The 25,102-nt window shown below is 34.8% G+C and overlaps 1 protein-coding gene and 1 long non-coding RNA gene across 4 annotated transcripts in view; one reads left to right on the top strand and one right to left on the bottom strand.

The window, feature by feature from the left end:
• The window catches only part of LOC141458594 (protein APCDD1-like), a 1,087,769-nt gene that overhangs the window by 270,505 nt on the left and 792,162 nt on the right, over positions 1-25,102 (bottom strand). For all 3 annotated transcript variants that reach the window (XM_074136827.1, XM_074136842.1, XM_074136835.1), the window contains exon 3: positions 4,812-5,043. In XM_074136827.1, the coding sequence (XP_073992928.1) occupies positions 4,812-5,043 (232 nt within the window). The remainder of the gene's footprint in view (positions 1-4,811; positions 5,044-25,102) is intronic.
• On the top strand, positions 7,841-12,746 carry LOC141458576 (uncharacterized). The gene is made up of 2 exons (XR_012461058.1): positions 7,841-9,069; positions 9,192-12,746. It is a non-coding gene; the product is annotated as an uncharacterized lncRNA (long non-coding RNA).

The raw sequence follows: 25,102 nt of genomic DNA on the forward strand, positions 1-25,102 counted from the left end.
CTGAACCCTTAGAGTTTTTCTCTTACTAGGAAGTTTTCACAGACCAGATTGTTAGCCCGGAAGTGTGCTGTGACTACAATTAAGTTTCATTTGATCCAGAATGCGATCCACTACTCTCGCACATTCTGAAATTCCTTCCGCCACCTTTCTGTTCCAACTCTCGGACAATGGCGGTCATGCTATTTTGTATGACACCTTTATTTTTATTGCAACAAAGAACAATTTCGGCTTTTTTTTTTTTTTTTTTTATCTGTTCAGTCAGAAATTGTTATATTTAGATGCAATCGAGCTTAGAAACACAATATTTCTCCACTATAACTCAAAAATGATAATTTGCAGAATCTTTCAATTTAATATTTCGCATAAGCACCATCAGTGGATGAGGCAATTCGGTTTTGGTCAAAATCGATCAACAGAAAGTATCACGTTTCTCACACATTTTCCATTTCTTCGAAAACGATAAATTTTATCTAACGATTTTCTTAAAAACCTAAGGTACCGATTGTAAATGAAGTAGATTTATAATTTTGATTGGACCATTTTTTTAAATTTTTTAAATTCGATTAAGAGCACTTCTTGGAAGAGAGTGAATAGAGACCTTTAAAGTGCTGGTGTACCTTACGGTCCTATCGTTTGGGTTACTAGAGGAGTGAAGTACCGTGCGTTGGTACAATTAGCACTCGAAGGTGCATTAGTCCACTCTGACAGAGGTTTCGAGGGAAGGAGTTTGCCCCTTGTCAAAGTACTAAAAAGGGGTTAAACAAATGTACTTCCGGAATTGCTTACTTTTTCCAAAATGGCTCTTGAGCTTTTCGTAATCTTCCCATAGATTATGTATAGATTCATACATAGCGCATAGATTCATAGCCTTTCTTTTGATTATTTTTTTCAAGGCAATGCAGAGAAGAGTTGGGAATAGTTTTCCTTGTGTACGGTTACAAACTGCATAATGACGGTAAGAATAAAATATGACTCAAAGGTTAGGAGAGGATTTCAGAGTAATAACCTTGAGAATAGTAGCAAAAGGAAGTCATGTTAGGGCTCACTCATGATCCTCTCCCTGAGCCAAGTTATTTCCACGTCTTTTCCACTTCACTAAGGTAAATATGGCAAGTATGATTTATTCCACTATAGGATACAAAGGCTCTAAAAGTCGCATAATGATAGAGTCTCCCAATGGCGGTTGTTTGCGGATGTGCTTTGGTGGAGACGTATAGAAGTAAAGTCTACCTCTGATAGACTGCTACTTGGAATATTCAACGTTTCACTTATCTGGCGGTGACCATTGTGCTGCGTACCATGTCAACAGTTGCAATGGCATCTGTCCTGAGACTTCCCCTACTTTTTGCGGTCTTGAATAACTAGACCAAGAAAGCCAGTTCCAGAACCAAACAAGCAGTTTTTTGACAAGATAAGCTGCATGGAGATTCGTTCATTTATCGCGAGATCATTAATTAATAATCCCTAGATATAATAATAATCCCTAGATTCTATCTATTGCCTTGAAGGAAGCGTTGGTTGATGAAGGACCCGACTGCTGGATTGCCTGAAAATTGTTTTAGTTGTTACATGAATGATTCCAGAATGGAAGAAGGGTGTTGCGGTTGTCTATTTTGAGCCGATCACTTATTCAAGCCCTTTGGGAAATGGACTGCTGTTCCCTGGGCTGAGATTTTTATCATTCATTGACGTGTTTCGGATGAGAGACCCTCAACTTTCCAATAAAAGGGCTTTGTATCGTTAGTATTTATTCTATTTATAGGTTACGATAAAGATGCTGAATTCTTTTGTTTTCTCTTTTCATACTGGTGTTGAAATGTCCTAGGAGAGACTTAAATTGCTAGCTGCGTTTAAAGACGTACCATGCCATATGGGAAATAACTAAGAGGTGCTCCGGCTGACCTAATCGAAGCCTTATTTTCCATCTCATTGGTCCTGAGCTAGCTGTTGGAGCATGCCAGGCTACTGGGCGTGAATCAACCTCGCAGCATTCGTGGATAAGCTGTGCGAAAATCCATATATTGTATATTGTATATTGCATTGTATATTACAGGATGAAAGATCAATTCATCTTATGACCAATTAAATTTTAAATAATTGTAACTAACGTTATACAATAACTTTAAAGCTATCAAAAACCTACATTTTTCTTTGTCCTGAACATTCTAGCTTATACTTTGGTATTTCATTTTACAAATTAGAAATAATCCAAACCAATGTTTTCAGTTATCTACTTTTTTCAGATTGAGTTCGATATTAGCCCAAGTGTATCACAAACGTTACTTAAAATAAATTTACATTAAATTACACTTAATTTACATCTCTTTAATACTCTTTAGGCTTTAGATTTGCATAAGCAATCTAGTTTTATTTTGCAAAATACATTTTATCATCTCCTACTAAAGGTAAAGAGATTACTGCATCAAATTTCTGAAACTGATATGTCTGTAAATTGATATTACTGGATGTGACTGTATTTGAGGTCCCCAGGGTCTGAAAAAAAGGGATGCTGAAACTTTATATTTAGATTCGCCCCACCGTGAAACCCGATTGTAAACTAGCAATCAAAATATCAAACTTTATTTTTTTTATTTATTCATTTTTTTGGAGCATCGACTGCTGAGGTCATTAGCGCCCACCAAACTTTATTAATCTGATTTTTAGTTATGTCCGGATTTTCCAAAAATGGCTCTAACGAATTTCTAGGAAGTTGATGTAGGTACATATGGAACACATACTTCTTCTAATGCGTGTACGCTCTTAATTGCTTTTTTAATAGGATTTAGGGATCTATCCATTATTAACTAAGTTTAAATGTGTTTATGAGATTCTGAATTTGAAAAAAAAAATTACAGAACCAGTTAACTTAACGGATTTTCCTCTTTTCTCGGACTTTCTCTGAAAATAGCTCTCACGTTTTTGCTTTAAGATCTCACAAAGCTTATATTCGATCAAATGTTCTATGAAACTCGTTTTAGGGCATTCTAGCGCCATTTTAGGATGATGAGCTGTGTTAAAATCTAGATAATATTATTGTATAAGATTGTAGATTGCATTAAAAGGGAGGTTCCACCACAAAGGGGAAGGAACGCAGGCAATCCAAAATGCCCATTGTTCCTCACCCACTCCTCATCACATGAGAGATACCGGGGCTTCAAGACCAATAAATCCGGCTAAAGATTGCCGGATAGCAGTACAATAAACTTATAAAGTAGCAACAGGACACTAGGGAGCATGGCGATTCAATCGCCCAGTGCACTGAATAAACCTAGACAGTTCATTAAGATTACCAGGTGCTACAATCTCCGGTAGGGAAACATTTAACCTCCCGAAGACGAGAAAATCTAGTTTTAGAATAAACTGGACACACCTCTATAAAGTGCCGCACAGTCTCATTGGACTCATCACATCCAGCGCAAATTGGCGACTAGGTAAGACAGGATTTGAAAAGATAATTCGCATGTCCACACAATACCTGAACCAACTGGCGGATCCGGGACCTGCTAAAGCCAACCTCAGGCGTTTACGACAGGCCAAGAATTTCCTTAGCCTGACGGCAGTCAGCTCGGGATCTCCATCGTTTCCGGTGTTCCTTAAAAATCCACTGCTTCACCTCTGTTCTGCTACGTCGATGGGATACAGGGATAATGGACTGAGGAGTCATCGTAATCAACGCAGCTCCTTCCTTTGCTGTTTCATCAGCTAGCTCGTTACCCGGAATCCCGGAGTGACCAGGGGACCAAATAACCGAAACAATATTCAAAGCTCCTATATTAAAACTCTCCGGTAGGAAAGCTGTATGAGAGTTGTTAATGTATTAAGAAAAAAATCTATTTTAAAATTCAAGGTATGACAAAAAAAAGTATAAATTCTCGAAAATTGTAAAAGTCAGGTGGATGTTTACATTAGATATTTTGATAAATATTGCATAAATAAAGTTATGGATGAATTAAACATGAGCTCGGGGGATGCGTTTGAGAAGGAAAAAAGTTTTCAGTGGCTAGAAGTTGCACTTAATATGATTTTCATAAATTTTGCAGGTTCGTACTAAATCAGCCATTATAACAGAGCCAGCTGCTGTCCGATTACAGGTCTACATCTCTCTTTGAAATTTACTGATTAAACTGTCATACACATATATTTTGCTAAAATTTTAGGTCTGTAAAAGAGCGGATGAATCCAATTTTAAACTACAAAGCTTTTTCGTACACTTCACAGTATTTTTGTTGTTTTAATCTGGGATTTTAATTTAATCATCTTATTTAATTAAACACCTTTGTAAAATTACTTCCTTTTTGCACTAATTAGTTCTTTAATCATCGACCACACAATTTTCTCTTCCCACTCCTTAAAGTGTACCCGAATAAATTTGGGGAGATAATAAGGAGCTGTCCGGTATCCAGAGATTTAAAAGTATGTATAAATATCGATTCTCCGCTTTCAAGTTGAATTTAAAATATGTTGACTATTCAGTAACATTGATTATTGGTCAACAGGCAAGGTATTCTGGTAAAAAGTTAATTTACAATATATTTTTATCACTTTAATTTTTAAGATTGGAATGTTTTCTATCCACTGGCTCTTCTTATGTCCAATAATCTATTTAAACCTGGCCCTACTCAAAGACCCCTTTCCCTACTTCTATAGCTTCCCATAAACCAAATCGAATACTCTTATGAAGGTAAATTCGAACCTTTTTTGGGCGAAAGGGAAAGCAAGCTAGGACAGATGGTCTCTCAAGTGGTGGACCCAAAAAAGGCCCAATCTCAGTGACTTTAAAAGGAAAAGAATAAAATAAAATAACAGCAAACCTGTTGATTGTGAGCAATGACATCAACTCTTTCTAAAATATAGTCAGTCTGGGTGGCACCAGGCGTATTCCACGATCTACCTCGAAGACTATACCGTCCTCGTAGTGACGTAGTTAGCATGGCTTTCGTACAGCTTTCATCTCCATATTTATGCGTTACCAGTAAGAATGTTTCGTTCTCTGAATAAATATTAGATCTCAGTATGTACTGCGGTCCCTCTTTCACTTCACACCTGAAACAGAATTAATTATCTTCTATGTAATATCCAGAATTATTTTTGCTTACTGAAAGCAATATTAAATTTCATGTTTGGTACACAAATAATCCTGAATCCTACGATACCGCAGACAAAGAAGCTTATTGCCTGCCCATCTTGATGATAGTTCTAGCATGTAAAGCCTACCTTCTTTACGAGGCCTAGAGCTCTAACCACTAGTAGTTTTTGCGTCATGATCTTTTCTAGTCACAATATGCTAAGCATTTCATGCAAGGTAGCCAAGCATCTCTTCAACTTCTTCGGGGGAATCTAACAAAAATCACGGAAGTATCTTGAACATGGAGACACCTCCTGTCTGGTTTTTACCAACACTTTAATAATTATTTTTCTATTATGCAATAGAGGAAGAATAAATAAATAATTTTATTGCTTATAAGTTTACAACTTTTTGCAATGAGTTGGTTAAACATAAATAAACTTCAATGAATATAATGTAAAAAACAAATAAAATGAAATAATAATATAAACATAAACAAAAATAAATGATACCTTTCACTAAAATTTATTGTTATTTCAATTTATTTCCTTCTTAAATTAATAAACTCAACTGTGAATTTTACTTGAGCCCTAAAATAACACCTGCTTTTTGCCGCTTTTCCAAAGCTTGAGTTACAAAAAGGTACAAATTCTGTAACTCTAATTTAGAGTGGAAAGTCAGGAGAGAAACTATTTCCAATGTATATTTATTTAAATGCTGATACCTTAAGGGACTGTAGTAAGGGCACTCTATTAAGAAGTGTTCTAACGTGTCAGATTTAAACAAGGAACAGGTAAAACAGAGGTTTTCTGGCTTAAATTTAAATTTCCTCCCCATTATGAAAAAACTAGGAGATTTATTGCTAACAAGCCTTAACTGTACAAATAATCTTAAAACTGCAATACTCATGTTAACACTAAGAAAGTGCTCCTCGATGCCTAAAGCACTTACTAACCTGTAGTGGAAGTTAAACCTGGAGTTCAGAACATTATCTACATCCTTACATAAAAGGTTATTCTGAAATGAATTTTTTAAATTGGTGAGGTTGATCTTTAGTAGGACTGGATCTTGACTGTTCCAAATATCTATGGCACCGATGCTGTACAACATATTTTTTAAACGTGAACACCAATTGTAAGGAATATTTGTATTATTAATTTCCTGAACTAATTTTAAATAACAGATTTTCTGAATTTGATTATTAGGTAATGATAACAGTTTGTGCCAGAATTTAATCATTCTATTGAATATATAACATATTAGGTGATAACTATTTACTTCTAAGCGGATATAACAATTTGGGGTATTGGAAGATAAATGTATTTGAAAAATTTTAATTGTACTCTTTCTAATATATCCGAGTAATCAGCAGCCCAATTTTCGGAGGAATACAGTAGGGTCGGCAATATTAGTGACTTAAAGAGATGAACTTTAGAGTTCCAGCCAGCAGATTTATAGCGAGATAATATGTTCATTACTCTAGGAATAACCATCTGGCTTTTATTCACAAAATAATCGCAAGCTTTTCTAAATTTTCCCGATGAAGACAGTGGCACACCTAAATAATTAAAAGACTTTACTAAATTTAGCGGCTGCTCATTGTACATAAATCTATTATTTATTTTAAAATGTCCAGCTTTTGTGAACGGCATTACAACTGTTTTTGTAATATTTACTTGTAAGTCATTTTCAATACAATAATCGTTCAATAACTTTAATTTCAGTTGTACTTCATGCCATGAGTAGGCTGTAATTGCAATATCATCTGCGTACAATATCATTATCAGGTCTTGTTTACTGTTTATATTAATGCCACAGGCTCCTTTTTTCCTAAAGTATTCCACAATATCACTAATGTATAAAGAGAACAGCAGAGGACTCAGGCTTTCACCTTGCAAAACTCCACGGGTAACATCTATTATCTCAGATTGAATATTATTCTTTTCAATAATAATATTTGCAAGTTTATATACTCCCTTAATGACACGTATATATTTCGGACTTACTCCAATACTAAATAATTTCTGCCATAACTTATCGTGCGGCACTGTATCGAAGGCCTTTCGGAAATCAACGAAAATTACGTACACCTTCCACTTTTTCACTGTCAGCTGTAGATTGATAGCCGATGAGAGAACAAATATTGCATCAGAACAGCCTCTATTAGCGCGGAAGCCTAACTGTTCATCGGGAATGACATTGTTGCTTTCTGCCCATATTGTCAGACGAGTTCTTAACATTTGGGTAAAAATTTTAACGACGCAGCTTACAAGTGCAATGCCTCTGTAGTTGGCCGGATCATGAGGATCGCCCTTTTTATGTAATAAAATTAGTTTTATTAAGCCCCCACTTTTCCGGTATGACTTCTTGACTCCATATCTCATTATACATATTCAGTAGGTAATGATTCCAGGCAGGTGTGAGAAACTTGAAGCACTCATTAGGAACCAGGTCTAACCCAGGTGATTTGTTTGTTTTAGAACTATTAATACTTTTAAGAAGTTCATCCATTGAGAATAGGTCATCTAATTCTGGACAATAAACACCAAAATAATCAATATCAGCACAGTTAGGCGTGTTTACTTTATACAATTCCTTATAAACCATTTCCCATGTTTTTAAATCAATGGGGTTGGGTGTTGTGTTTTGTCTCTGTTACTGTGCACATCGTGTGCTGTTTCAGTTGATTTCTAAGTGGTTTCTAGGCTGATTTAATTCACGATTTTTGGCAGACGTATTTATTAAAGGATATTCTGTGCACTTGTGAAATTTAGTGAAATTCTGACGAACAGTTTTCAAGATATTAATTAAAATTAATTTTTATATTAATAAAATTATCAGTGGACTGTAGGAACTTTGTGGTGGGGAGGCAGTGGCAGTGTTTATTTGAGAAGAAGTTTTGTTTGTCTGTCTCGCTCTATTCTAAAGTTCAAGTTAGTATCATCTTTTTAGACTTGCAACCATTTACGCACTGAAGGTATTTATAACATATATATTCACACATTATATTGTCTTTTCTACTAAAATGGGCACCAACGATAGTAATGATAAATTTGAAATACTTCTTGGAGAAATTGGCCAGATAAATCAAATTTTAAATACCATTCAGCAAAGGTTTTCTGAGTTAAAAATTGAAAATCAAGGTCTCTCAACCAGTATTAGTAGCTTAAAGACTGAGATCAAATCTGATTTTAGTAGTCTGAAAAATGATTTGAAAATTTTAAATGTTAAAAGTGATAAATTAAGGAAAGAAAATGTGATGTTTGAAAAAAAATTAATCAATTTGAACTCTTTAATGGTTGATTATGAACAGTTTCGATATGGCAATAGAGTCAGATTGACCAACATTCCTCACTCTGAAAATGAAAATCTCCTCTCAAAGCTATTGGTGAATTTATTGGTTGCTCTATTGATGAAAATGATTTGGACTTCTTCTATCGTTTAAAAAGGAAGAGTTTTATGCCAAATCCACCTATTATTTTAAAATTTGTAAGAAGAGATCTGAAAAATAATTTTTTTAAATTATTTTGGGTGAAAAAAGAATTAATTAATACTGAAATTTTGTCTGGTATTAGTGAGGCGACTTTGAAGCGAATATATATTTCTGACGATATGGGTCCGGAAACTTACAGATTATTCAGTAAAGCAAAGGAGCTGCAGAAATCTGGTAAAGTAAAATACTGTTGGTCCAGAAATGGTAAAATATTGATTCGAAAAGAAGAAGGTCTAAAAGTTGTGTTAATCAAGAGCGAAAGTGATCTGATGAAATTTGGGTATGAAGTTCCTGTTGACTTAGAAGATGGATCTTCTTTAGCAACTGGAGAAGATACAGAAACTGAAGATGTTTTGACTTCTCAAGGGATCGACAGATCGGCAAAGAAAAGAAAACTCAAGAAATCGCAATCTGGTCGAATTTTGGGGTTTCTGAAACCAAGGGTGCCTCCTTTAACGGCTACCAGTTGTGCTCAAGATTTATCTACTCCTCCTCCAAAAAAGTAGATTCTGTTAGTAAAAAATTGTCAAAAATTAATGTAATATTTTGGAACGTGCATGGTTTTGGAACTTTGTCTAATTTGTGCCCAAAAGATATTGATCAGTTACTAAATCATGAAATTATATGTTTCAGCGAAACTTGGATTCATAATACTACTAGCTTTAATATTCCATTTTTTCTGAATGATTATTACTGTCACTACAAGGAAGCCACTAAAGTACATAAACTGGGAAGAGCAAGTGGTGGTCTCGCTGTTTTTATTAAGAAAGGTCTCACATCTCAATGCAAAGTGTTAGTCTCAAATAGCTGGTTCATCTGTCTCCTGCTCGATGTTCAACATACTCAGCTAATTGTTGGTTTGGTGTACTGGCAACCAGGTAGTGATAACGATGTAATATGTGAGTGGTTTTATAATGAGTTATATAATGTGACTTCTATGTATAATGGTATTGATATAATGGTGGGTGGCGATTTTAATGCCAGAATTGCTAATTTAAATCAATTTGATAATTGTATTACTTTAGGTCAGGATCTATGGGGTCACAGAGTGTCTTTGGATCAAGTAGTTAACGGCAGAGGAGAAAAGTTAGTGGAAGTAATGGAGTCTCTGGGAATGTTTGTATGTAATGGCCGTTCTGACCTAGACTTTCCTGGAAGTTTTACATATATAGGTAATCAAGGATGTAGCACTGTCGACCTGGTCTGGCTAAGTTTTGGTTTCTCTTTTCCTGTAAGTAGTTTTCAAATTAAAAATATTTCTGATCTCTCAGATCATCTATCATGTTCTATTTCCATTTTGCTGGAGGATGAAGATGACAATGCTTCACAATTATCACATTCACAGCAAACTATCTCTCGGTGGATTTTCAATAGAAATGCTTTTAAAGCATCTTCATTTTGTAACCATATCAATTCAGTAGAAAACATTTACTTTTCAAGTAATTTTTCTTCAGCTCTTAATGATAATCTCATTTCGGCAATTCAAGGTAGCTTATTTAACTTAAACTTATTAAAGCAACAAAATTTGGGTGTGAAGAAAAAAGTTCATAAACCTTGGTTTTCCAAGGATTGCATCACTGCTAAGAAGGAAGTACGCGCTTTATATAATCAATGTAAAAAAAATAATTTTGAGCAAGGTTTGTTAGCTACATATATAAATAAAAAGAAAGCATATAAATATTTAATTAAATTGAATAAAGAGGTTTATTATAACAATATAAAAGATTCTATAAGTAACATTAAAAATCCGTCGCAGTTTTGGGAATGTATAAGACGAATTCAGTTTAAAAAGCAGTATAAATGTCCTATTTCAATTGATGAATGGGAGAATTTTTATCGTAGCATTCTTCCACCCGCGTTAAATAATGACTTTGTTTTTATAAGTAATTTTATTTATGAGCTAGACGGGGACATAACTCTTGAGGAGGTGTTGGCCAGTATAAATAATGCTAAGACAAAAAAAGCTTCAGGTCTGGATGCAATTCCTAACGAGTGTTACAAAGCCTTACCCCCGAATTGGACTGCTTATTTATTAAATTTGTTTAATAATATTTGGGCAACTGAAAATATCCCACCATCCTGGTGTAAAATAAAATTGCAATTACTTTTTAAAAAAGGGGATCGTTTAGACCCAAATAATTATCGTGGAATTGCCATATTTAATGCAATTACTAAGTTATTCACTTATATCATGTACAGTAGGCTTGTTAATTGGGCAGAATCTAGAGATCTCATACCAGAAGAGCAAATGGGGTTTCGTAAGGGCAGAGGTTGTGCAGACGCGGTCTTTAGTTTAATTTCGGCCGTTAATGTACAACTGAGACTGAAGAAGAGGAAGGTTTTTGGGATATTTATTGATTTAAAGAGGGCCTTTGATTCTGTTGACCATTCAAAATTGTGGTTTAAATTAGCTCAAATTGGTGTCAGCGCAAAAGTTATTAGGTTTCTCAGTAAGATGTATTCCATGGCTTCCTTTGTTATCTCTGGGGAGTCCTCCGTCTCTGATGAAGTTTTGGTTACTAGGGGCGTGTTGCAGGGGGAAATTTTAAGTCCTCTTTTATTTTCATTGTTCATTTCGGATATAGTTGAATACTTCACAGCCAAAGGGGCCAGAGGAATCAATATTAATAAAGATAAAGACCTAATTATGACCCTCTACGCGGATGATATGGCAATTTTAGCGTCAACCTGGCATGAAGCTCAATCATATTTGCGTATTTTGGAAGAATATTGTGCTTTGAAATCACTGGTTGTCAATCCTAGAAAAACTGTTATACTTCCATTCCATAAAGGAGGCAGAATTTCTAAATTTCCAAATTTTATTTATAAAAGTGAGAGGATAGAAATAGTTAGTTCTGTTAATTATTTGGGGATTCCTCTGTTTGCGTCAGGAAGATTTAAACAGTCTGGTAAATACTTCTTAGCCAGAAGCGTCGCTGCAAATCGCACCGTATTTAGGTTGTTGGCTTCTTGCAGATCTGATGAATGGGCTAAAAAGAGTTATCTTTATGATACATTGTCGGAAAGTGTTCTTTTGTATTTATCGGAGATATGGGGCATCCAATGTCTGGAGGTATTGGAAAAAAGTCAAATTGGTTTTTTTAAATCTCTGTTAAAACTTCCCATTACCACCCCAAGCGCATACGTTAGATTAGAAGTGGGGCGGGTTCAGCTTAAGTATAAAATATTTAAAAAAATGCTGAATTGGTGGGCCAAGCTATTGTCAATGTCGATGGATAGGATCCCCAAGTTATGTTATTTGCGTTTATTAGATTTTGTAAATGACTGTAATATACCCTTTAACTGGGTTTCCGAGCTTAGAAACTGCTTTTATTTGTTGGGTGCTGACAATGTTTGGTCGGAACAGAATCCTGCTCTTTTTAAGAAATATAAAAGCGACATTTTGTCTAGAATGAGAAACCATTTGGTCAGTACAGACATTGAATTTGTGTTGAATTCCTCTTATAATCCATGGTACAGGAATCTTTCTTCCTTTGGTTTACCTGAGAATTATTTGGCATTAAAATGTCACATAAATAAAATCAGACTAATTAGCCAGATCAGGTTAGCGTATAAGAGGCACTCTCGAGTTATTTGTGGTAAAATGTGGTACACATTTTCTGAAGAGAAACCTTGTGAACTCTGCCAGGCCGATCAGCCAGATACCTTACTCCACTTTCTTTTCCACTGTACGGGTCTATCTGCGCTCAGATCAAAATATATTTCTAAGAATATATTACATGTAACTGAGGCAGAAAATTTAATAAATCTGGTATCCTCTGTCACTCTGAATGAAATGAATAATATATATCTTTTTATTATGAGCAGCCTGAAATGTAAATTATATAATAGTGTATGATTTTTATTTTTTGAAGTTTTGATATGTATCTGTAAAATATTACTTACTTTATTATTAATATAAATCCATATATATGTACATAACTTTCACTTAATTATTATTATTATTATTATTTTTTTTTTTTTTTTTTTTCTTTTGACGCGAATTTATAATTAGATAATTTTTTAGTTCTGTATGCTTTGTATTTTTTTTTTTTTTTTTGTATTTTTTTTGTTGTTTTGTATTTTTTTTTGTATTTTATTTATTATTATTATTTTTCTGTGCGAACTTAAACACAACTCCTTGCTTATGAGTTGACTTGTAAAAGCAATAAAGATTATTAATATTAATCAATGGGGTTAGAAAAAGTTTTAGCCTGCAACCTAAGCGGATATAACAATTTGGGGTATTGGAAGATAAATGTATTTGAAAAATTTTAATTGTACTCTTTCTAATATATCCGAGTAATCAGCAGCCCAATTTTCGGAGGAATACAGTAGGGTCGGCAATATTAGTGACTTAAAGAGATGAACTTTAGAGTTCCAGCCATCAGATTTATAGCGAGATAATATGTTCATTACTCTAGGAATAACCACCTGGCTCTATTTTTTAGTCAAAAATAGAGTTTTCATTTTTCTTAAAAAAAACCTTGATGCTTCAAGGAAAACCGTCATACTTTTCAACCAAAACGCATCGTATTTGTGTTGAAAGCGAAATTCTCAAATTGATTAACTAGACTCCAAAACTGTTTTTGGTCCTTGGTGTTCCTAAACTGTGTTTTGATATATTCATTATACTGTTTCTTTGACGTAACTAATTTTCTGTTGTAACATTTTTTAGCAGAGGTATATAATTTCAGATATTCTTCAGAGAATCCGCTCCTTCTGTAATCTCTTAAACACCTATTAACCAAACTTTTGGCCTCTTTACAGTCTCTGTTGAACCACCTGTTAACTGTTTTAACTGTATTCCCATTAATAGTTATATTTCTAATAATACCTACATCATGTGCGGCAGTTTGAAGAGAATAGATAAAATTTTCACTTAAATCGTTTATTGACCTACTATTAAAATAAATATTGGGGGAGCTCTCTAGAACCTCACCAAAGAAAGTCAACGATGTTACAGTTGGTTTAACTATTGTTTTATTTATTGTCTGTGTTTCACAAAAAAGTTCTGTTCTAACCGTAATTTCACACAATAAGTGATCTGAAAGATGAGCAAAGTTGGTATTTATTTTAAAATCTACACATTCCTCTAGCATTAAATAATTTACCCAGAGCAAATCAATCACACTATTGCCATTGTGCCCCAAAAATGTATAATGAGCAGGAGTATCACTCGGAGAACGACCGTTACACAAAATTAATCCCAAATCTTGCTTAATATCAACTAAATTCTGTCCAATAGAGGAAGAATTGTTGCAATATATTAACAATTTCAAAATTGTGCTTTTACAAGAAATATCCGGTTTGGAGTCCTATAGGCAAAATAAATGCGGTCTTCACAAATTGGTCCGAAATATAATACATATATATGTAGCCAATTTCAGCTTTATATATTTATTTTTTACCAAGCTTTTGGACTAGGGATTACGTCATCTTCAGGGCTTATGCTTTTTGACAATTATATTTTTTACATTTTTAACGTCGAAGGTTAGTGTGTCTTCTGTCTAGACTGATTAGATATTCTTTATTTTATCTAAACAAGTATCTACATATATTATATAAAATGATAATTGGGAATGTATGTATTTAACTATTTATTATTAAATAAAATAAAAAATGTAACAAGTAACCATATTCGCGTCATTTCATATTTTGTTCTCTACACAATCATTCCAACATATATATAAAAACAGTATTCACTCAACCGTCAAATGAATAATCATTGTTAAATGAATAAATAAATACGAATGGTTTCCTTCAAAAAGGTTGATTGGCTTTCTCTTTTGTTATAAATATATAAATATTAAAAAATGATTAAAATAAATTATACAACTATGTTTTTGTAATCAATATTCAAAGTTGAAAGAAAAATAGGAATAGTCATGTTTTAAATAATTTAAAAAAGTGAAAAACAATTCAGTAAAGAGCTACTTACACTAGAGAAATTTGGCCGGATATTTACGCGGAAAACTAAAAATTATTTTAGGCCTAAATTACAATTCCCAGAGTAAATACCAAACCTGAGTAGTAGCAATGTCCTCTTATCGATCATAAGAAGTGAAAAATTCTAACATGGCTATTACATTTATATTAACTTGACAACCTTTCACACCTGTGCTCAACATCTCTTGAGATAAAACAAGATTCTAAAAATACCACTTTTATGCAACAGTTTTCACATAAAACAAATCAAAACATTTATTAGCATAATTACGCGAGAATATATTGTCTTAAGCTTAAACTTTCTTGTCTTAATTGAATAAGTAGAGATCATAACCTCCTTAATCAGCAACTTATCCCGCACTAATCTCGCGGCCTCCTGGTAGAACGATAACGGGGGTCGTCCTTCGAATACAATTCATCCAGTATTTTGCATTAACCAACTTATGATGGTCATCATTCAAACCCTTTAAGTCTTGTTTTATTATTATTTGTATTTATTTGGTCTATTTGTTTTTTGTGATGTACTTTTGTAAATTATTTACATACCAGCTTGTTGCGCCAGTAATTCGCAGATGGAATTTATTAATAAAGGAAAAACTAGCAATAAAATGTGAATCTTTGAGCCAATAAAATTTTGAACATTACGAGTATGTACGTGAACATTTATGTTCTAAACATACCTGTCTGTTTAAAGTAAATGTGTTACAAGCACTTAATTTTAGTGTAAACTTAACTAATAATTGCATTAATAATTCATACAGCCGACTAGAATCATTGTGTATCTTTCAACTTGTTTGAATTTCTACTCATTATAAATGCAATACTTATCCATTCTTAGTAGACATGCAAGTCCTAGGATATGTTTCTTAAGATTGAGGTGGCATTTTACAACTAATGCATAAGCTTGAACGACTGTTCGACTTTTATCTGCAATTCTAATTTCCTAATTTTTTAGTCAAAGATAGAGTTTTCATTTTTCTTAAAAAAAACCTTGATGCTTCAAGGAAAACCGTCATACTTTTCAACCAAAACGCATCGTATTTGTGTTGAATGCGAAATTCTCAAATTGATCAATAAGATACCAAATGAAATTTTCCGCTGATGGGAGTGGTTTAATAATTAGAAGGAGAAAAGTTTCGCTGACAATGCCTCCATCCAAGCATCTATTTGCAAATTGATATTCTTTTGGAATTAGACTATAAGATAACAGATGAACTAATTGAAAGAACTAATAATTTCAAGATGGTCGAAGTTCTTGAAGCTCCAAGTTGTAACGTCCTCCCAAACTGGATCCATTACAGACGTTAAATTTATTCGATAGTCTTTGGCCAATTAAGAAGATTCCATCAAATTTGGGTAAATTGAAAATAAAAATAAGAGTTATAAAGTTTGACTGGGGCAAAGAAGTACTAATTCTCTTTGAAAAAGTTGGACATCTCTGGCGACCAACTTCAGAAACTGATCTAGTGTGTTAAGGAGTTATTCATGATGGTAAGTTGCATATTTCGAGGTATCCGAAACGTCGAATTTTTTCAAAGAAAATGTGTATATCTAGCCTCCAGTCAAATATTCAATTTTGTCCACAATTCAATAATTTTTTTTTTTTTTTTTAATCATTTATTTAGTTACAATCAACGCATTTTGCGTTATAAGCAACAATGATAACAATAAATAACAGAATAAAAGAGTGGAGAAGTTACCCAGCGGTAACACTCCAAAAACATTTTACTGTCTACTGACTCTCTTCATCAGAGAGGAGATCGCGAGGCCACTGTCTTTTAAGACGTCTGGAAGTGTTGTCTGGAAATGTTCTTGAAGATAGATGTTGTACCAGTGGATTGTGATGTGTTTGAATGCTAAGATGGAATTTTCTGTAACGTATTTTTGCAACTTGTGTGACGAAAGGAATGTTCAAGTCTGTGTGAATGTTTGATTGGTGACGTAGAAAGGAGCGTTTACTATAGAGCGAAGAATTTTAGATTGCAAGGACTGGATCCTTTGCAGATTTGAGCGTTTGGTTGAACCCCATAGTTCGATGCCGTAAGCCCAGACTCGCTTTAGTATACTTACATATATTAGTCTTTTGTTGTCCAGAGTGAGTTTTGATCTGTTGTCGAGTCGTCTTTTCAGATGTCGGAAGCGTCTGTTAAGTTCTGTTCTCTTAATAAGTCGAGTATGAGGGTTCCATGTGAGTCTTCCGTCAAGGTAAAGACCAAGGTAGCGGACTACGTTGACAGCAGGTAAAGGAATAAGATTGTAAAAGACAGGAGGAAGAGTGATGCGTCGAAGAGTGAAGGTAATATTTTGAGATTTAGTTTCGTTCAGTTTGATAGCCCATTTTTTGAACCAATTTTCTAAGAAGGTGAGGTGAGTCTGAAGGTTTCTATGAGCTATTATTGGGTCTTTGTCAGTAGATAAGATGGCAGTATCGTCAGCATAGGTGAGAAGAGTAGTTTGAGGATGAGTAGGTATGTCTGAGGAGTAGATTGTGTACAGAATGGGGCCTAGTATGCTGCCTTGCGGAACTCCAGCGTCAGCATGGCTGAATGGAGAAAGAATAGTTCCTACCTTCACTCTAAAATGTCTGTCAGTCAAGTAAGATTTCAAAATGAGGAAATAGGTGGCTGGAAGGATGGTCTTGAGCTTCCAGAGAAGTCCAGTGTGCCACACCCGATCGAAAGCCTGCTTCACATCAAGGAACACCCCAGAACAACACTCCTTCTTCTCAAGGGAGGTGGAGATTACATCTACAACTCGATGGCACTGCTGTATGGTGGAGTGCTGTCGCCTGAATCCAAATTGGTGATCCGGGAGAATGTCATTAGATTCAATTATTGGAAGAATACGTTTTAGCAGGAGTTTTTCAAGAATTTTTCCTAGCCCTGACAGTAAGCTAATGGGACGATGAATTTGCCAATGAGATTTAAAATAATAATGATAATAATAACAATTCAAGAGGGAAGGGATTAGCTATGTGGTTAGCATACTGGACTCCCACGCGGAGGTCCCGGGTTCGAATCCAGCAGCTGACCCTTAGATTTTCTCTTCCTAGGAGCTTTTTACAGCTCACTGTCCGGTGATGGACAGTGTTGTCTGTAACGAGAGAACACTGTCCGGAGGCCGGCAGTGCACTGAAAAAAGCTCCGGGCGCCAATAACCTTAGATGTTGACGCGCCTTAAATCATATATTAAAAAAAATAACAATTCAATAATAAAAATGATTTATAAAAAAATAAATCTTCCGAACCCATCATTTTAAGATCAGTTGTCCAATAAACAATACTGTCAAGAAGTACTCGAACTCCTTGCCAACTGTCAACCAATTGGACTGATTGTAAACATAGGATTCAGAAGCAAAGGTGGCTTTACGTAGAGGAAAGAGAGGATTTCAATCCATGAAGTTATATTTTTAACCAGTTAACTAAAAAAAAAATAAAATTAAAAAGTTTGGGTAGTAGTAAAGTAATGCATTTGTTTCTAATTGGAACAGTAAGTTACCGGGCCATTAAGTAAGGGAATGTTCACAAGTCCTCGTTCCTAACCATTCCGCTACTCTACACTTTGGAATATATATGAATAATTCAAAGTTAAATACAAAAATATTAACATATGAAGAAGATCAGTATTTTTAATACATTAAAACGTAACCCTTCGGGCGCTATTCCAGTTTTGTTTGCGGAAATATTCTTTTCTTTTTTCTGAGGAATATCCTTTTCCGATTCTTGTATATCGTTTCCACCAATCTTATTTTCCTTTGATCCTTGGCAAAAGAATTGCAGGAAAAAGAGAAAAAAATAAATGAAAAAAATATGTAATTACAATACATTCTCCCTCAGGCGAACTATCCTTCCACCCGTTTACAACCTCACTCCTCGTACCACAGCATAGTGTTTCATGAACCAAGGACTATTCTTGGGTAAACATCAAACCAGGAATCCCACAGACTAGATTAAAATGGAAAGAACTAAAGAGACGACATAAACTTTTTTCTAGATTCCAGCCAAACTAGAGACAATTTCACCAAACAAAAACGACTCCTACATAATGATTCTCAAACATGTCTGAACTTTCTAAATGGAACTTAAAGCCCAGTCAAAGTTTCTAATCTCTAAAGCATCCAATGCTTCCAATGTATCGACTTCTTGCAGATATTACTGAAATTTTTCAAATAAAGTTAAAAATAAAAAAATATAAAACTAAATTTTCAAAATCATCAAACGCATCAAGGTGTACATTTAAAATCTCAAAAATTTATGAGATTTAAGATTCATTTTATATAATGAATTAGAAGATAATGGACAGCTTAATTAGCTACGTGTTGCTAACGAGCTTGATTTACATTTTAGAGGAAAATAAGGAGATTCTCTTCGGCCAGCAGAACGGTAGCCATAAATAAGAGCATCGCTTTTTTTTCACTAATACTTCACTTTTTCATTTAAGAGAAAATTACAGTTATTTTCCATTTTCTTTAATAATAATAATAATGTCTTTATTAAAATAAGTATTACTAAGTTTGAACAAAATACAAATTTTCTAGCGACAGACTTTCTCATGATCATGACGACCATGAGGATTAAACTCCTTTAATATGTATTGGATTGTCCGGAAAATATTGCAGGTTTTATGTTTTCTTTAAAATACCCCTCCAAATAGTAAACCTTTTATGTTTGTTGGACTTTTGACTTTTATAAATGTAAACACTTATTAATCCTCTATCAAACAAAAATGTTTATTTACCTCTGTAACATTTTGATACTTGGAAATAATTCAGTCTTAACTAAGATGTCAAAGCGTGATTTTCGCATAATTTTGTTTTACGAGTTCGAACTCGGCCGGAACGGGCCCCAAACGGCCAGAAATATCAACGATGTCTGGGGCGAAGGAGTATAAGTGAGTGCACTGTTCCAGAGATTTCGAGTGGGAGACTTGAGCCTTGAAGACAAAGAAGGCCGTGGAAGAAGTTCTGCCCTGGATGACGATGTTCTCCGATGTTCTATGGTGGAAGAAAATCCCAGAACAACTGTTCCGAGAACTGGCAGGAAAACTCGAAGTCAGCAAATTAACCGTCGATGATCATCTCAAGGCGATTGGGAAGGTGAAAAAGCTTGAAAGTTGGGTTCCTCGCACATTAAACGACCGCCAAAAAGATCAGCGCTATGAAATTTATGCTGCACTTCTTTGCCGAAACTACAGCGATCCTTTTCTGTCCAGAATTGTGACTTGCGATGAAAAGTGGATCCTCTATGTTAACAGCAGACGCTTTGGACAGTGGCTTGACAAAGGAGAAGCAGCACGACATTTTCCAAAGCCCCCAAATCATCAAAAAAAAAGGTGATGGTTACTGTTTGGTGGGCTTCATTCTGTCTTATTCATTACTTCTTGAATCCTGGCGAAACCATCAATGCCGAATCGTTTTGTAACCAAATTGACATAATGCAACAGAAATTGGCAATAATGAAGCCATCTTTAGTCAATCGAAAGGGGCCCAGTCTGTTGCATGACAACGCTCGGCCACATTGTTGGAGCTTGGCTATGAGACTCTCGCCTACTGATTACCATTTTTTTAGACAACTGGACCGCTATTTACAAAATAAAAAATTTATTGACCAAAGAACATTAGAAAATGCGTTTTCTGAATTTATAAATACTAAGGATTCCAAATTCTATACAGAGGGTATGGAAAAGTTACCCACACGTTGGCAGAAATGTATAGAAAGTAATGGAGACTATTTTGATTAATAAAAACAGTTATAAATCATTAATTTTTTTTTTTTCCTTTTAAAACCATAATCCTGCATTATTTTCCGGACAACCAAATATTAAGTATATTATTGAGAAAAGAAAACAAAAGAAAAATAAAATTAAAAATAAATAAAAACAAAAATAAACAAATAAATGCCTAAATAAATAAATAAGAAAAACAGAGGAATGAAAAAACAAAAGAAAAAAAAAATTTAGGCATCAAACAGAAATTATTAAAAATTAAAATAAAAAGAATATTTAAAGCAAAAACAGAAAAACGTAATATTTCTGAGATTTTAATAACAGTAATCTTTGGCATGTAATAGTAGTTGAATTCACTCACTAACTTGTATCTGTATGCCCAGGCCCGTTTTTATATTTTCTTTATATTTACTATTTAAAAAAAAAAGATTTAAGGCGCGAGTTATATACACGAAACCTCGAGACTCAGCATAAATATATTTCCTCTGATAACAGCAGTCTTCAAACATATAAATACTTCTGCCCAGCCCAGGCCAGGCAGTTCTGCCCAGACGTTGCCCAAGTTAAGTTCTACCCGAAGTTCTGCCCAACCGCTGCCCGAGCTAAGTTCTGCCCAGACTCTGTCCAAGTTACGTTCTGCCCGAAGTTGCTGCCCGAGATCAGTTCCGCTCAGTAGTGAAGTTCCCTTCCCCACATATTTTCTTGTAACCGTTATTTTTATATATCAGTAATATTGTAATAAAGGATTTGTGTTTTTAAATAAAAATTATTCTTTTTAAAAAAGCCCCTAACGGTTCAAGTTATATAACTCGCGTCAACATTTGAGGTAATTGGCACCCGGAGCTTTTTTCAGAGCACTACCGGCCTCTATCACTGGGCAGTGAACTGTAAGAAGCTCCTAGGAAGAGAAAATCTGAGGGTCATTAGCTGGATTCGAACCCGGGATCTCCGCATGGGAACCCGCTAACCGCATAGCTAATCTCTTCCCCTATAATTGTCTACTATTCTAATTGCCTTTATTATCATTGGATTAAAGCTATAATTGTTTTATGGCACTATAACTCTACTGCGCAAAGTGATGTCAATTGTGTAATGTTGAGTGGTAATACTATAATCTATTGTTTAGCATTAATGCCGAGCGCAGCATTTACTGGTAATGTAATGGGTAGCGGTATTAACAGAACTTACCGCAATTGGTTCTGCCATCATTAAATAAGGGGTCCGTTTTTTATTAGATTTGTTAAGAATGTCCAAATTGGACACTACTAGAGTATTGAATTCCACTAAGTATTGTACATACTAGGTAATAAGGGCGTGCATCACACTATTACCATGTATTACTCTTTAAAGAGAAGTTTAACCCTATTTTTCCCCTAAAACTAGTCGAGAAGCATTACACTAGGGCAACCTTTCAAATAAAATTAGATCTAAATATAAGCTATAGTACATGCGAGTTGAAAAGAAATTTTATTGCAACCATTTTTATGAAACACTCAATAAATTGAAAAATCAGTATCCTAATATGGCACGGTTGGATGATTTCATTCAGCACCATATTAAAATAACTCAAATTTCTTTTTTCTGTTGTGCTGACCACTCATTGGCGCACGCACAAGCTAACACCACAATGTAAAATATACTTCAGACTCAGGGGACTGGTGAAAACTAAAAATCTAAATTCTGCACGATCGCATTACGACGGGCACTACTTATATTTTGAGCCTTGGCAACCCTGAGTAATGTCAGGTGATATTTGACGTTTCCACTTGAAAGTTTGACATTTTTGACCATAACCTTCTTCAGAACGTTTTGTTATTTGAGCGTGATTTGTGTTGTTTACAGTCACTTGAAAATTGTGTCTCAGCGAAAAAATGGAATTAACTCGTGAAAATTTTCGTGCAATGATTTATTACGACTTTTGACGTCAACTTACTTCCACTTTCGGCGATAAAGCCCCATCCATTGCCACTGTGAAACGCTGGTATAACGAATTCAATCGTGGTCGTCGATCGCTCACCGACGAAAGTCGTGAAGGTCGTCCAAAATCAGTTGTTGTCTCAGAAAACATTGATGCTGTGCAAAAACTAATAATGCAAGATCGTCATGTGACATACTGTGAGACTGAGGCAACCTTAGGCATTAGTTCCACCAACATATATAAAATATTGCATGATCATTTAGCCGTGAAAAAGGTTTGTTCTCGTTGGATCCCACATAATCTGACAAAATCTCAAAAAGATGTTCGAGTCGATTGGTGCAAACAAATGCTTAAGAAATACAATGGCGGTGCTTCAAAAGATGTGTATAAGATTGTAACAGGTGACGAATCATGGATATATGCGTATGAGCCGGAAACTAAACAGCAGTCGACTGTGTGAGTGTTTCAAGATGAACCAAATCCAGCAAAAGTTGTTCGCGCTCGAAGCACTTTGGTCGCCTGTTTTTTCGGAAAAACTGGTCATGTGGCCACAGTGCCTTTAGAGGAACGTAGAACGGTCAATTCTGAATGGTACACAACCATTTGTTTGCCGGAAGTCTTAGATGAAATAAGAAAAACAAACAAGCGCCGTCGGATCATTCTTCATCAAGACAATGCCAGCTGTCACACATCTCGTCTAACAACCGACTACTTGAGCACTCAAAAAATCTAATTAATGGGTCATCCGCCGTACAGTCCTGATTTGGCACCAAATGACTTCTTTTTGTTTTCGAACGTCAAGAATGAATTACGTGGACAACGATTTTCGTCGGCAGAAGAAGCTGTTGATGCATTCAAAAACCATGTTTTGGAGGTGTCTCAAGCGGAATGGAAAAAATGCTTTGACAAGTGGTTCGAACGCATGCAGAAGTGTATAGATCATAAAGTAGAATATTTTGAAAAACAATAAAGTCATTTTCAATGACAAATTACTGTTTTTTTATTATTAGACTCAAAATATAAATAGTGCACCTCGTACTTCCCATTACGAGATCGTATTCAGGGCAATAGAAAGTGAAAATTAAATTAAAATATTTAGGTATATTATTATTTTTTTGTAAGACACGCCAACATTTGAGTTTATTGGCGCCCGGAGCTTTTTTCAGAGCACTACCGGCCTCAGAACAGTGTTCTCTCGATACAGAGAACACTGTCCATTACCGGACAGTGAGCTGTAAGTAACTTCTCGTATTATTAATAATTAAGAAAAGTTTTTGTTTGCAAACTGGAAACAATTTAATCTCCTTACACCACTAAATTGGTCAATTTCCCAAAACATAATTGGCATATTTACCTGCAGTAAAAGCAGGTGATTAAAGTAAAAATCCTATCGTTAATTAACACCGCTCTAGGTGAGCTCATCTTTCTTCCATAATTAATTGCACGCTGTAATTTCAGCCGGCTTACGTTGAAAACTGAAAATGTTTAATGACTCATCAGGTTCTTATAAGACGTTTTATTACGAACAATTGTAGAGGATTATTTTTAATTCATTGTTTTTACTGACGTTAAGAATGATTACTTCGAGTGACACCTGGTTCCTTTCCTGGTTTGAGCTGATCTAAACTGATGCCAAATTTTTTTCAGTTTATAATAATGGTTATAGATGGAAGTAGAAACATTTGTTTGTGTTTTCTATAATTTCAAAACTATGTCCTTGCTGATGATAAACGCTTGTGTAGGGGTAGTGAACCCCCACAACTCATCCACTCTAGCGTAGGGGTAGTGAAACCCCACCACTCACCCACTCTAGCCAGAGAGAAAGGGACAGCCCCCTTGGACACAGAGAAGGGAGGCTCGGCGAAGGTATATAAGAACAAGAGGAAAGTCAAATCATATTCAGATTCAATTAGATATTCAATTATTATATTCAATTCAGTGAGATATATATTCAATTCGGAGATTCGGAGATTCTGTTCAAAGTCTTACACTTCAGTTGTACATATCGTTTAGCCACGTCAGTCAGTCTGTTCTGTTCTTGTAGTGTAAGGTATAGAGTCCTTGGCAGTCAGTCATATAAATACATAAAGTCTTATACCGATACTAAAAGTGTTATTTATCCATCAACATCCACAACCAACATCTCTCTCTCTCATCTCATCTGAACACATCACACTTGTTATCATTTGAGTTCTTATTGAAGTACGTCAACATTAGAGTTCGAAGCCTGGACAACTTGGGCCTGCAGGACTTCTACCCGCAATAAGAAATTTTGCAATCGTGTTAAATTTAAACATATTGACAATCGGAAATACACTTAGGGGGTCTCCTGGGTCCGACATATCGTATATACAGGGTGAATCAATAAGTAATGTCCACAGGCCTACTGTGTGTAGCACATCTAATGTGGCGTTCGTTCAATGATGTATTGGCTAACTTCATATTTTCAACTATTCTTGAGTGACGACACTTAATATTTTTCCTCTAAAAACAATACTTTTTTTGCAATAAAAATATTATTACTCATAATATTACATTTTTATTGCAAAAAAACTATTGATTTTAGAGAAAAAATATTAAGTGGCGTCACTCAAGAATAGTTGAAAATATGAAGTTAGCCGATACGTCATTGAATTCCACTTTAGATATACTACACACAGTAGGCCTATGTACATTTCTTACTGATTCACCCTGTATAAATATGTGTGCCAACGTATGCTCTATCATAAAAATTGAAAACCATCAGGAAGCTGAATCTTTATATCAATATCGCTAACCCCAATGGGATCTGTCAATAACTTCAGCGGACATCACTTTTCCTGAAGCTTCACTTTACTGAATCTATTTCTTTTTACTATTTTCATGAAGTTTACATGAAATCGGATCCAACGATTTTTTTTTTTAAATTGGTGCGGATGTAGATATACAACATGTATCTTAAATATTTTGCAAA

Source organism: Rhodnius prolixus, unplaced genomic scaffold, assembly GCF_049639745.1.
Source record: "Rhodnius prolixus isolate KJV_2025 unplaced genomic scaffold, Rpr scaffold_1, whole genome shotgun sequence".
Classification (NCBI taxonomy): Eukaryota; Metazoa; Arthropoda; class Insecta; order Hemiptera; family Reduviidae; genus Rhodnius; species Rhodnius prolixus.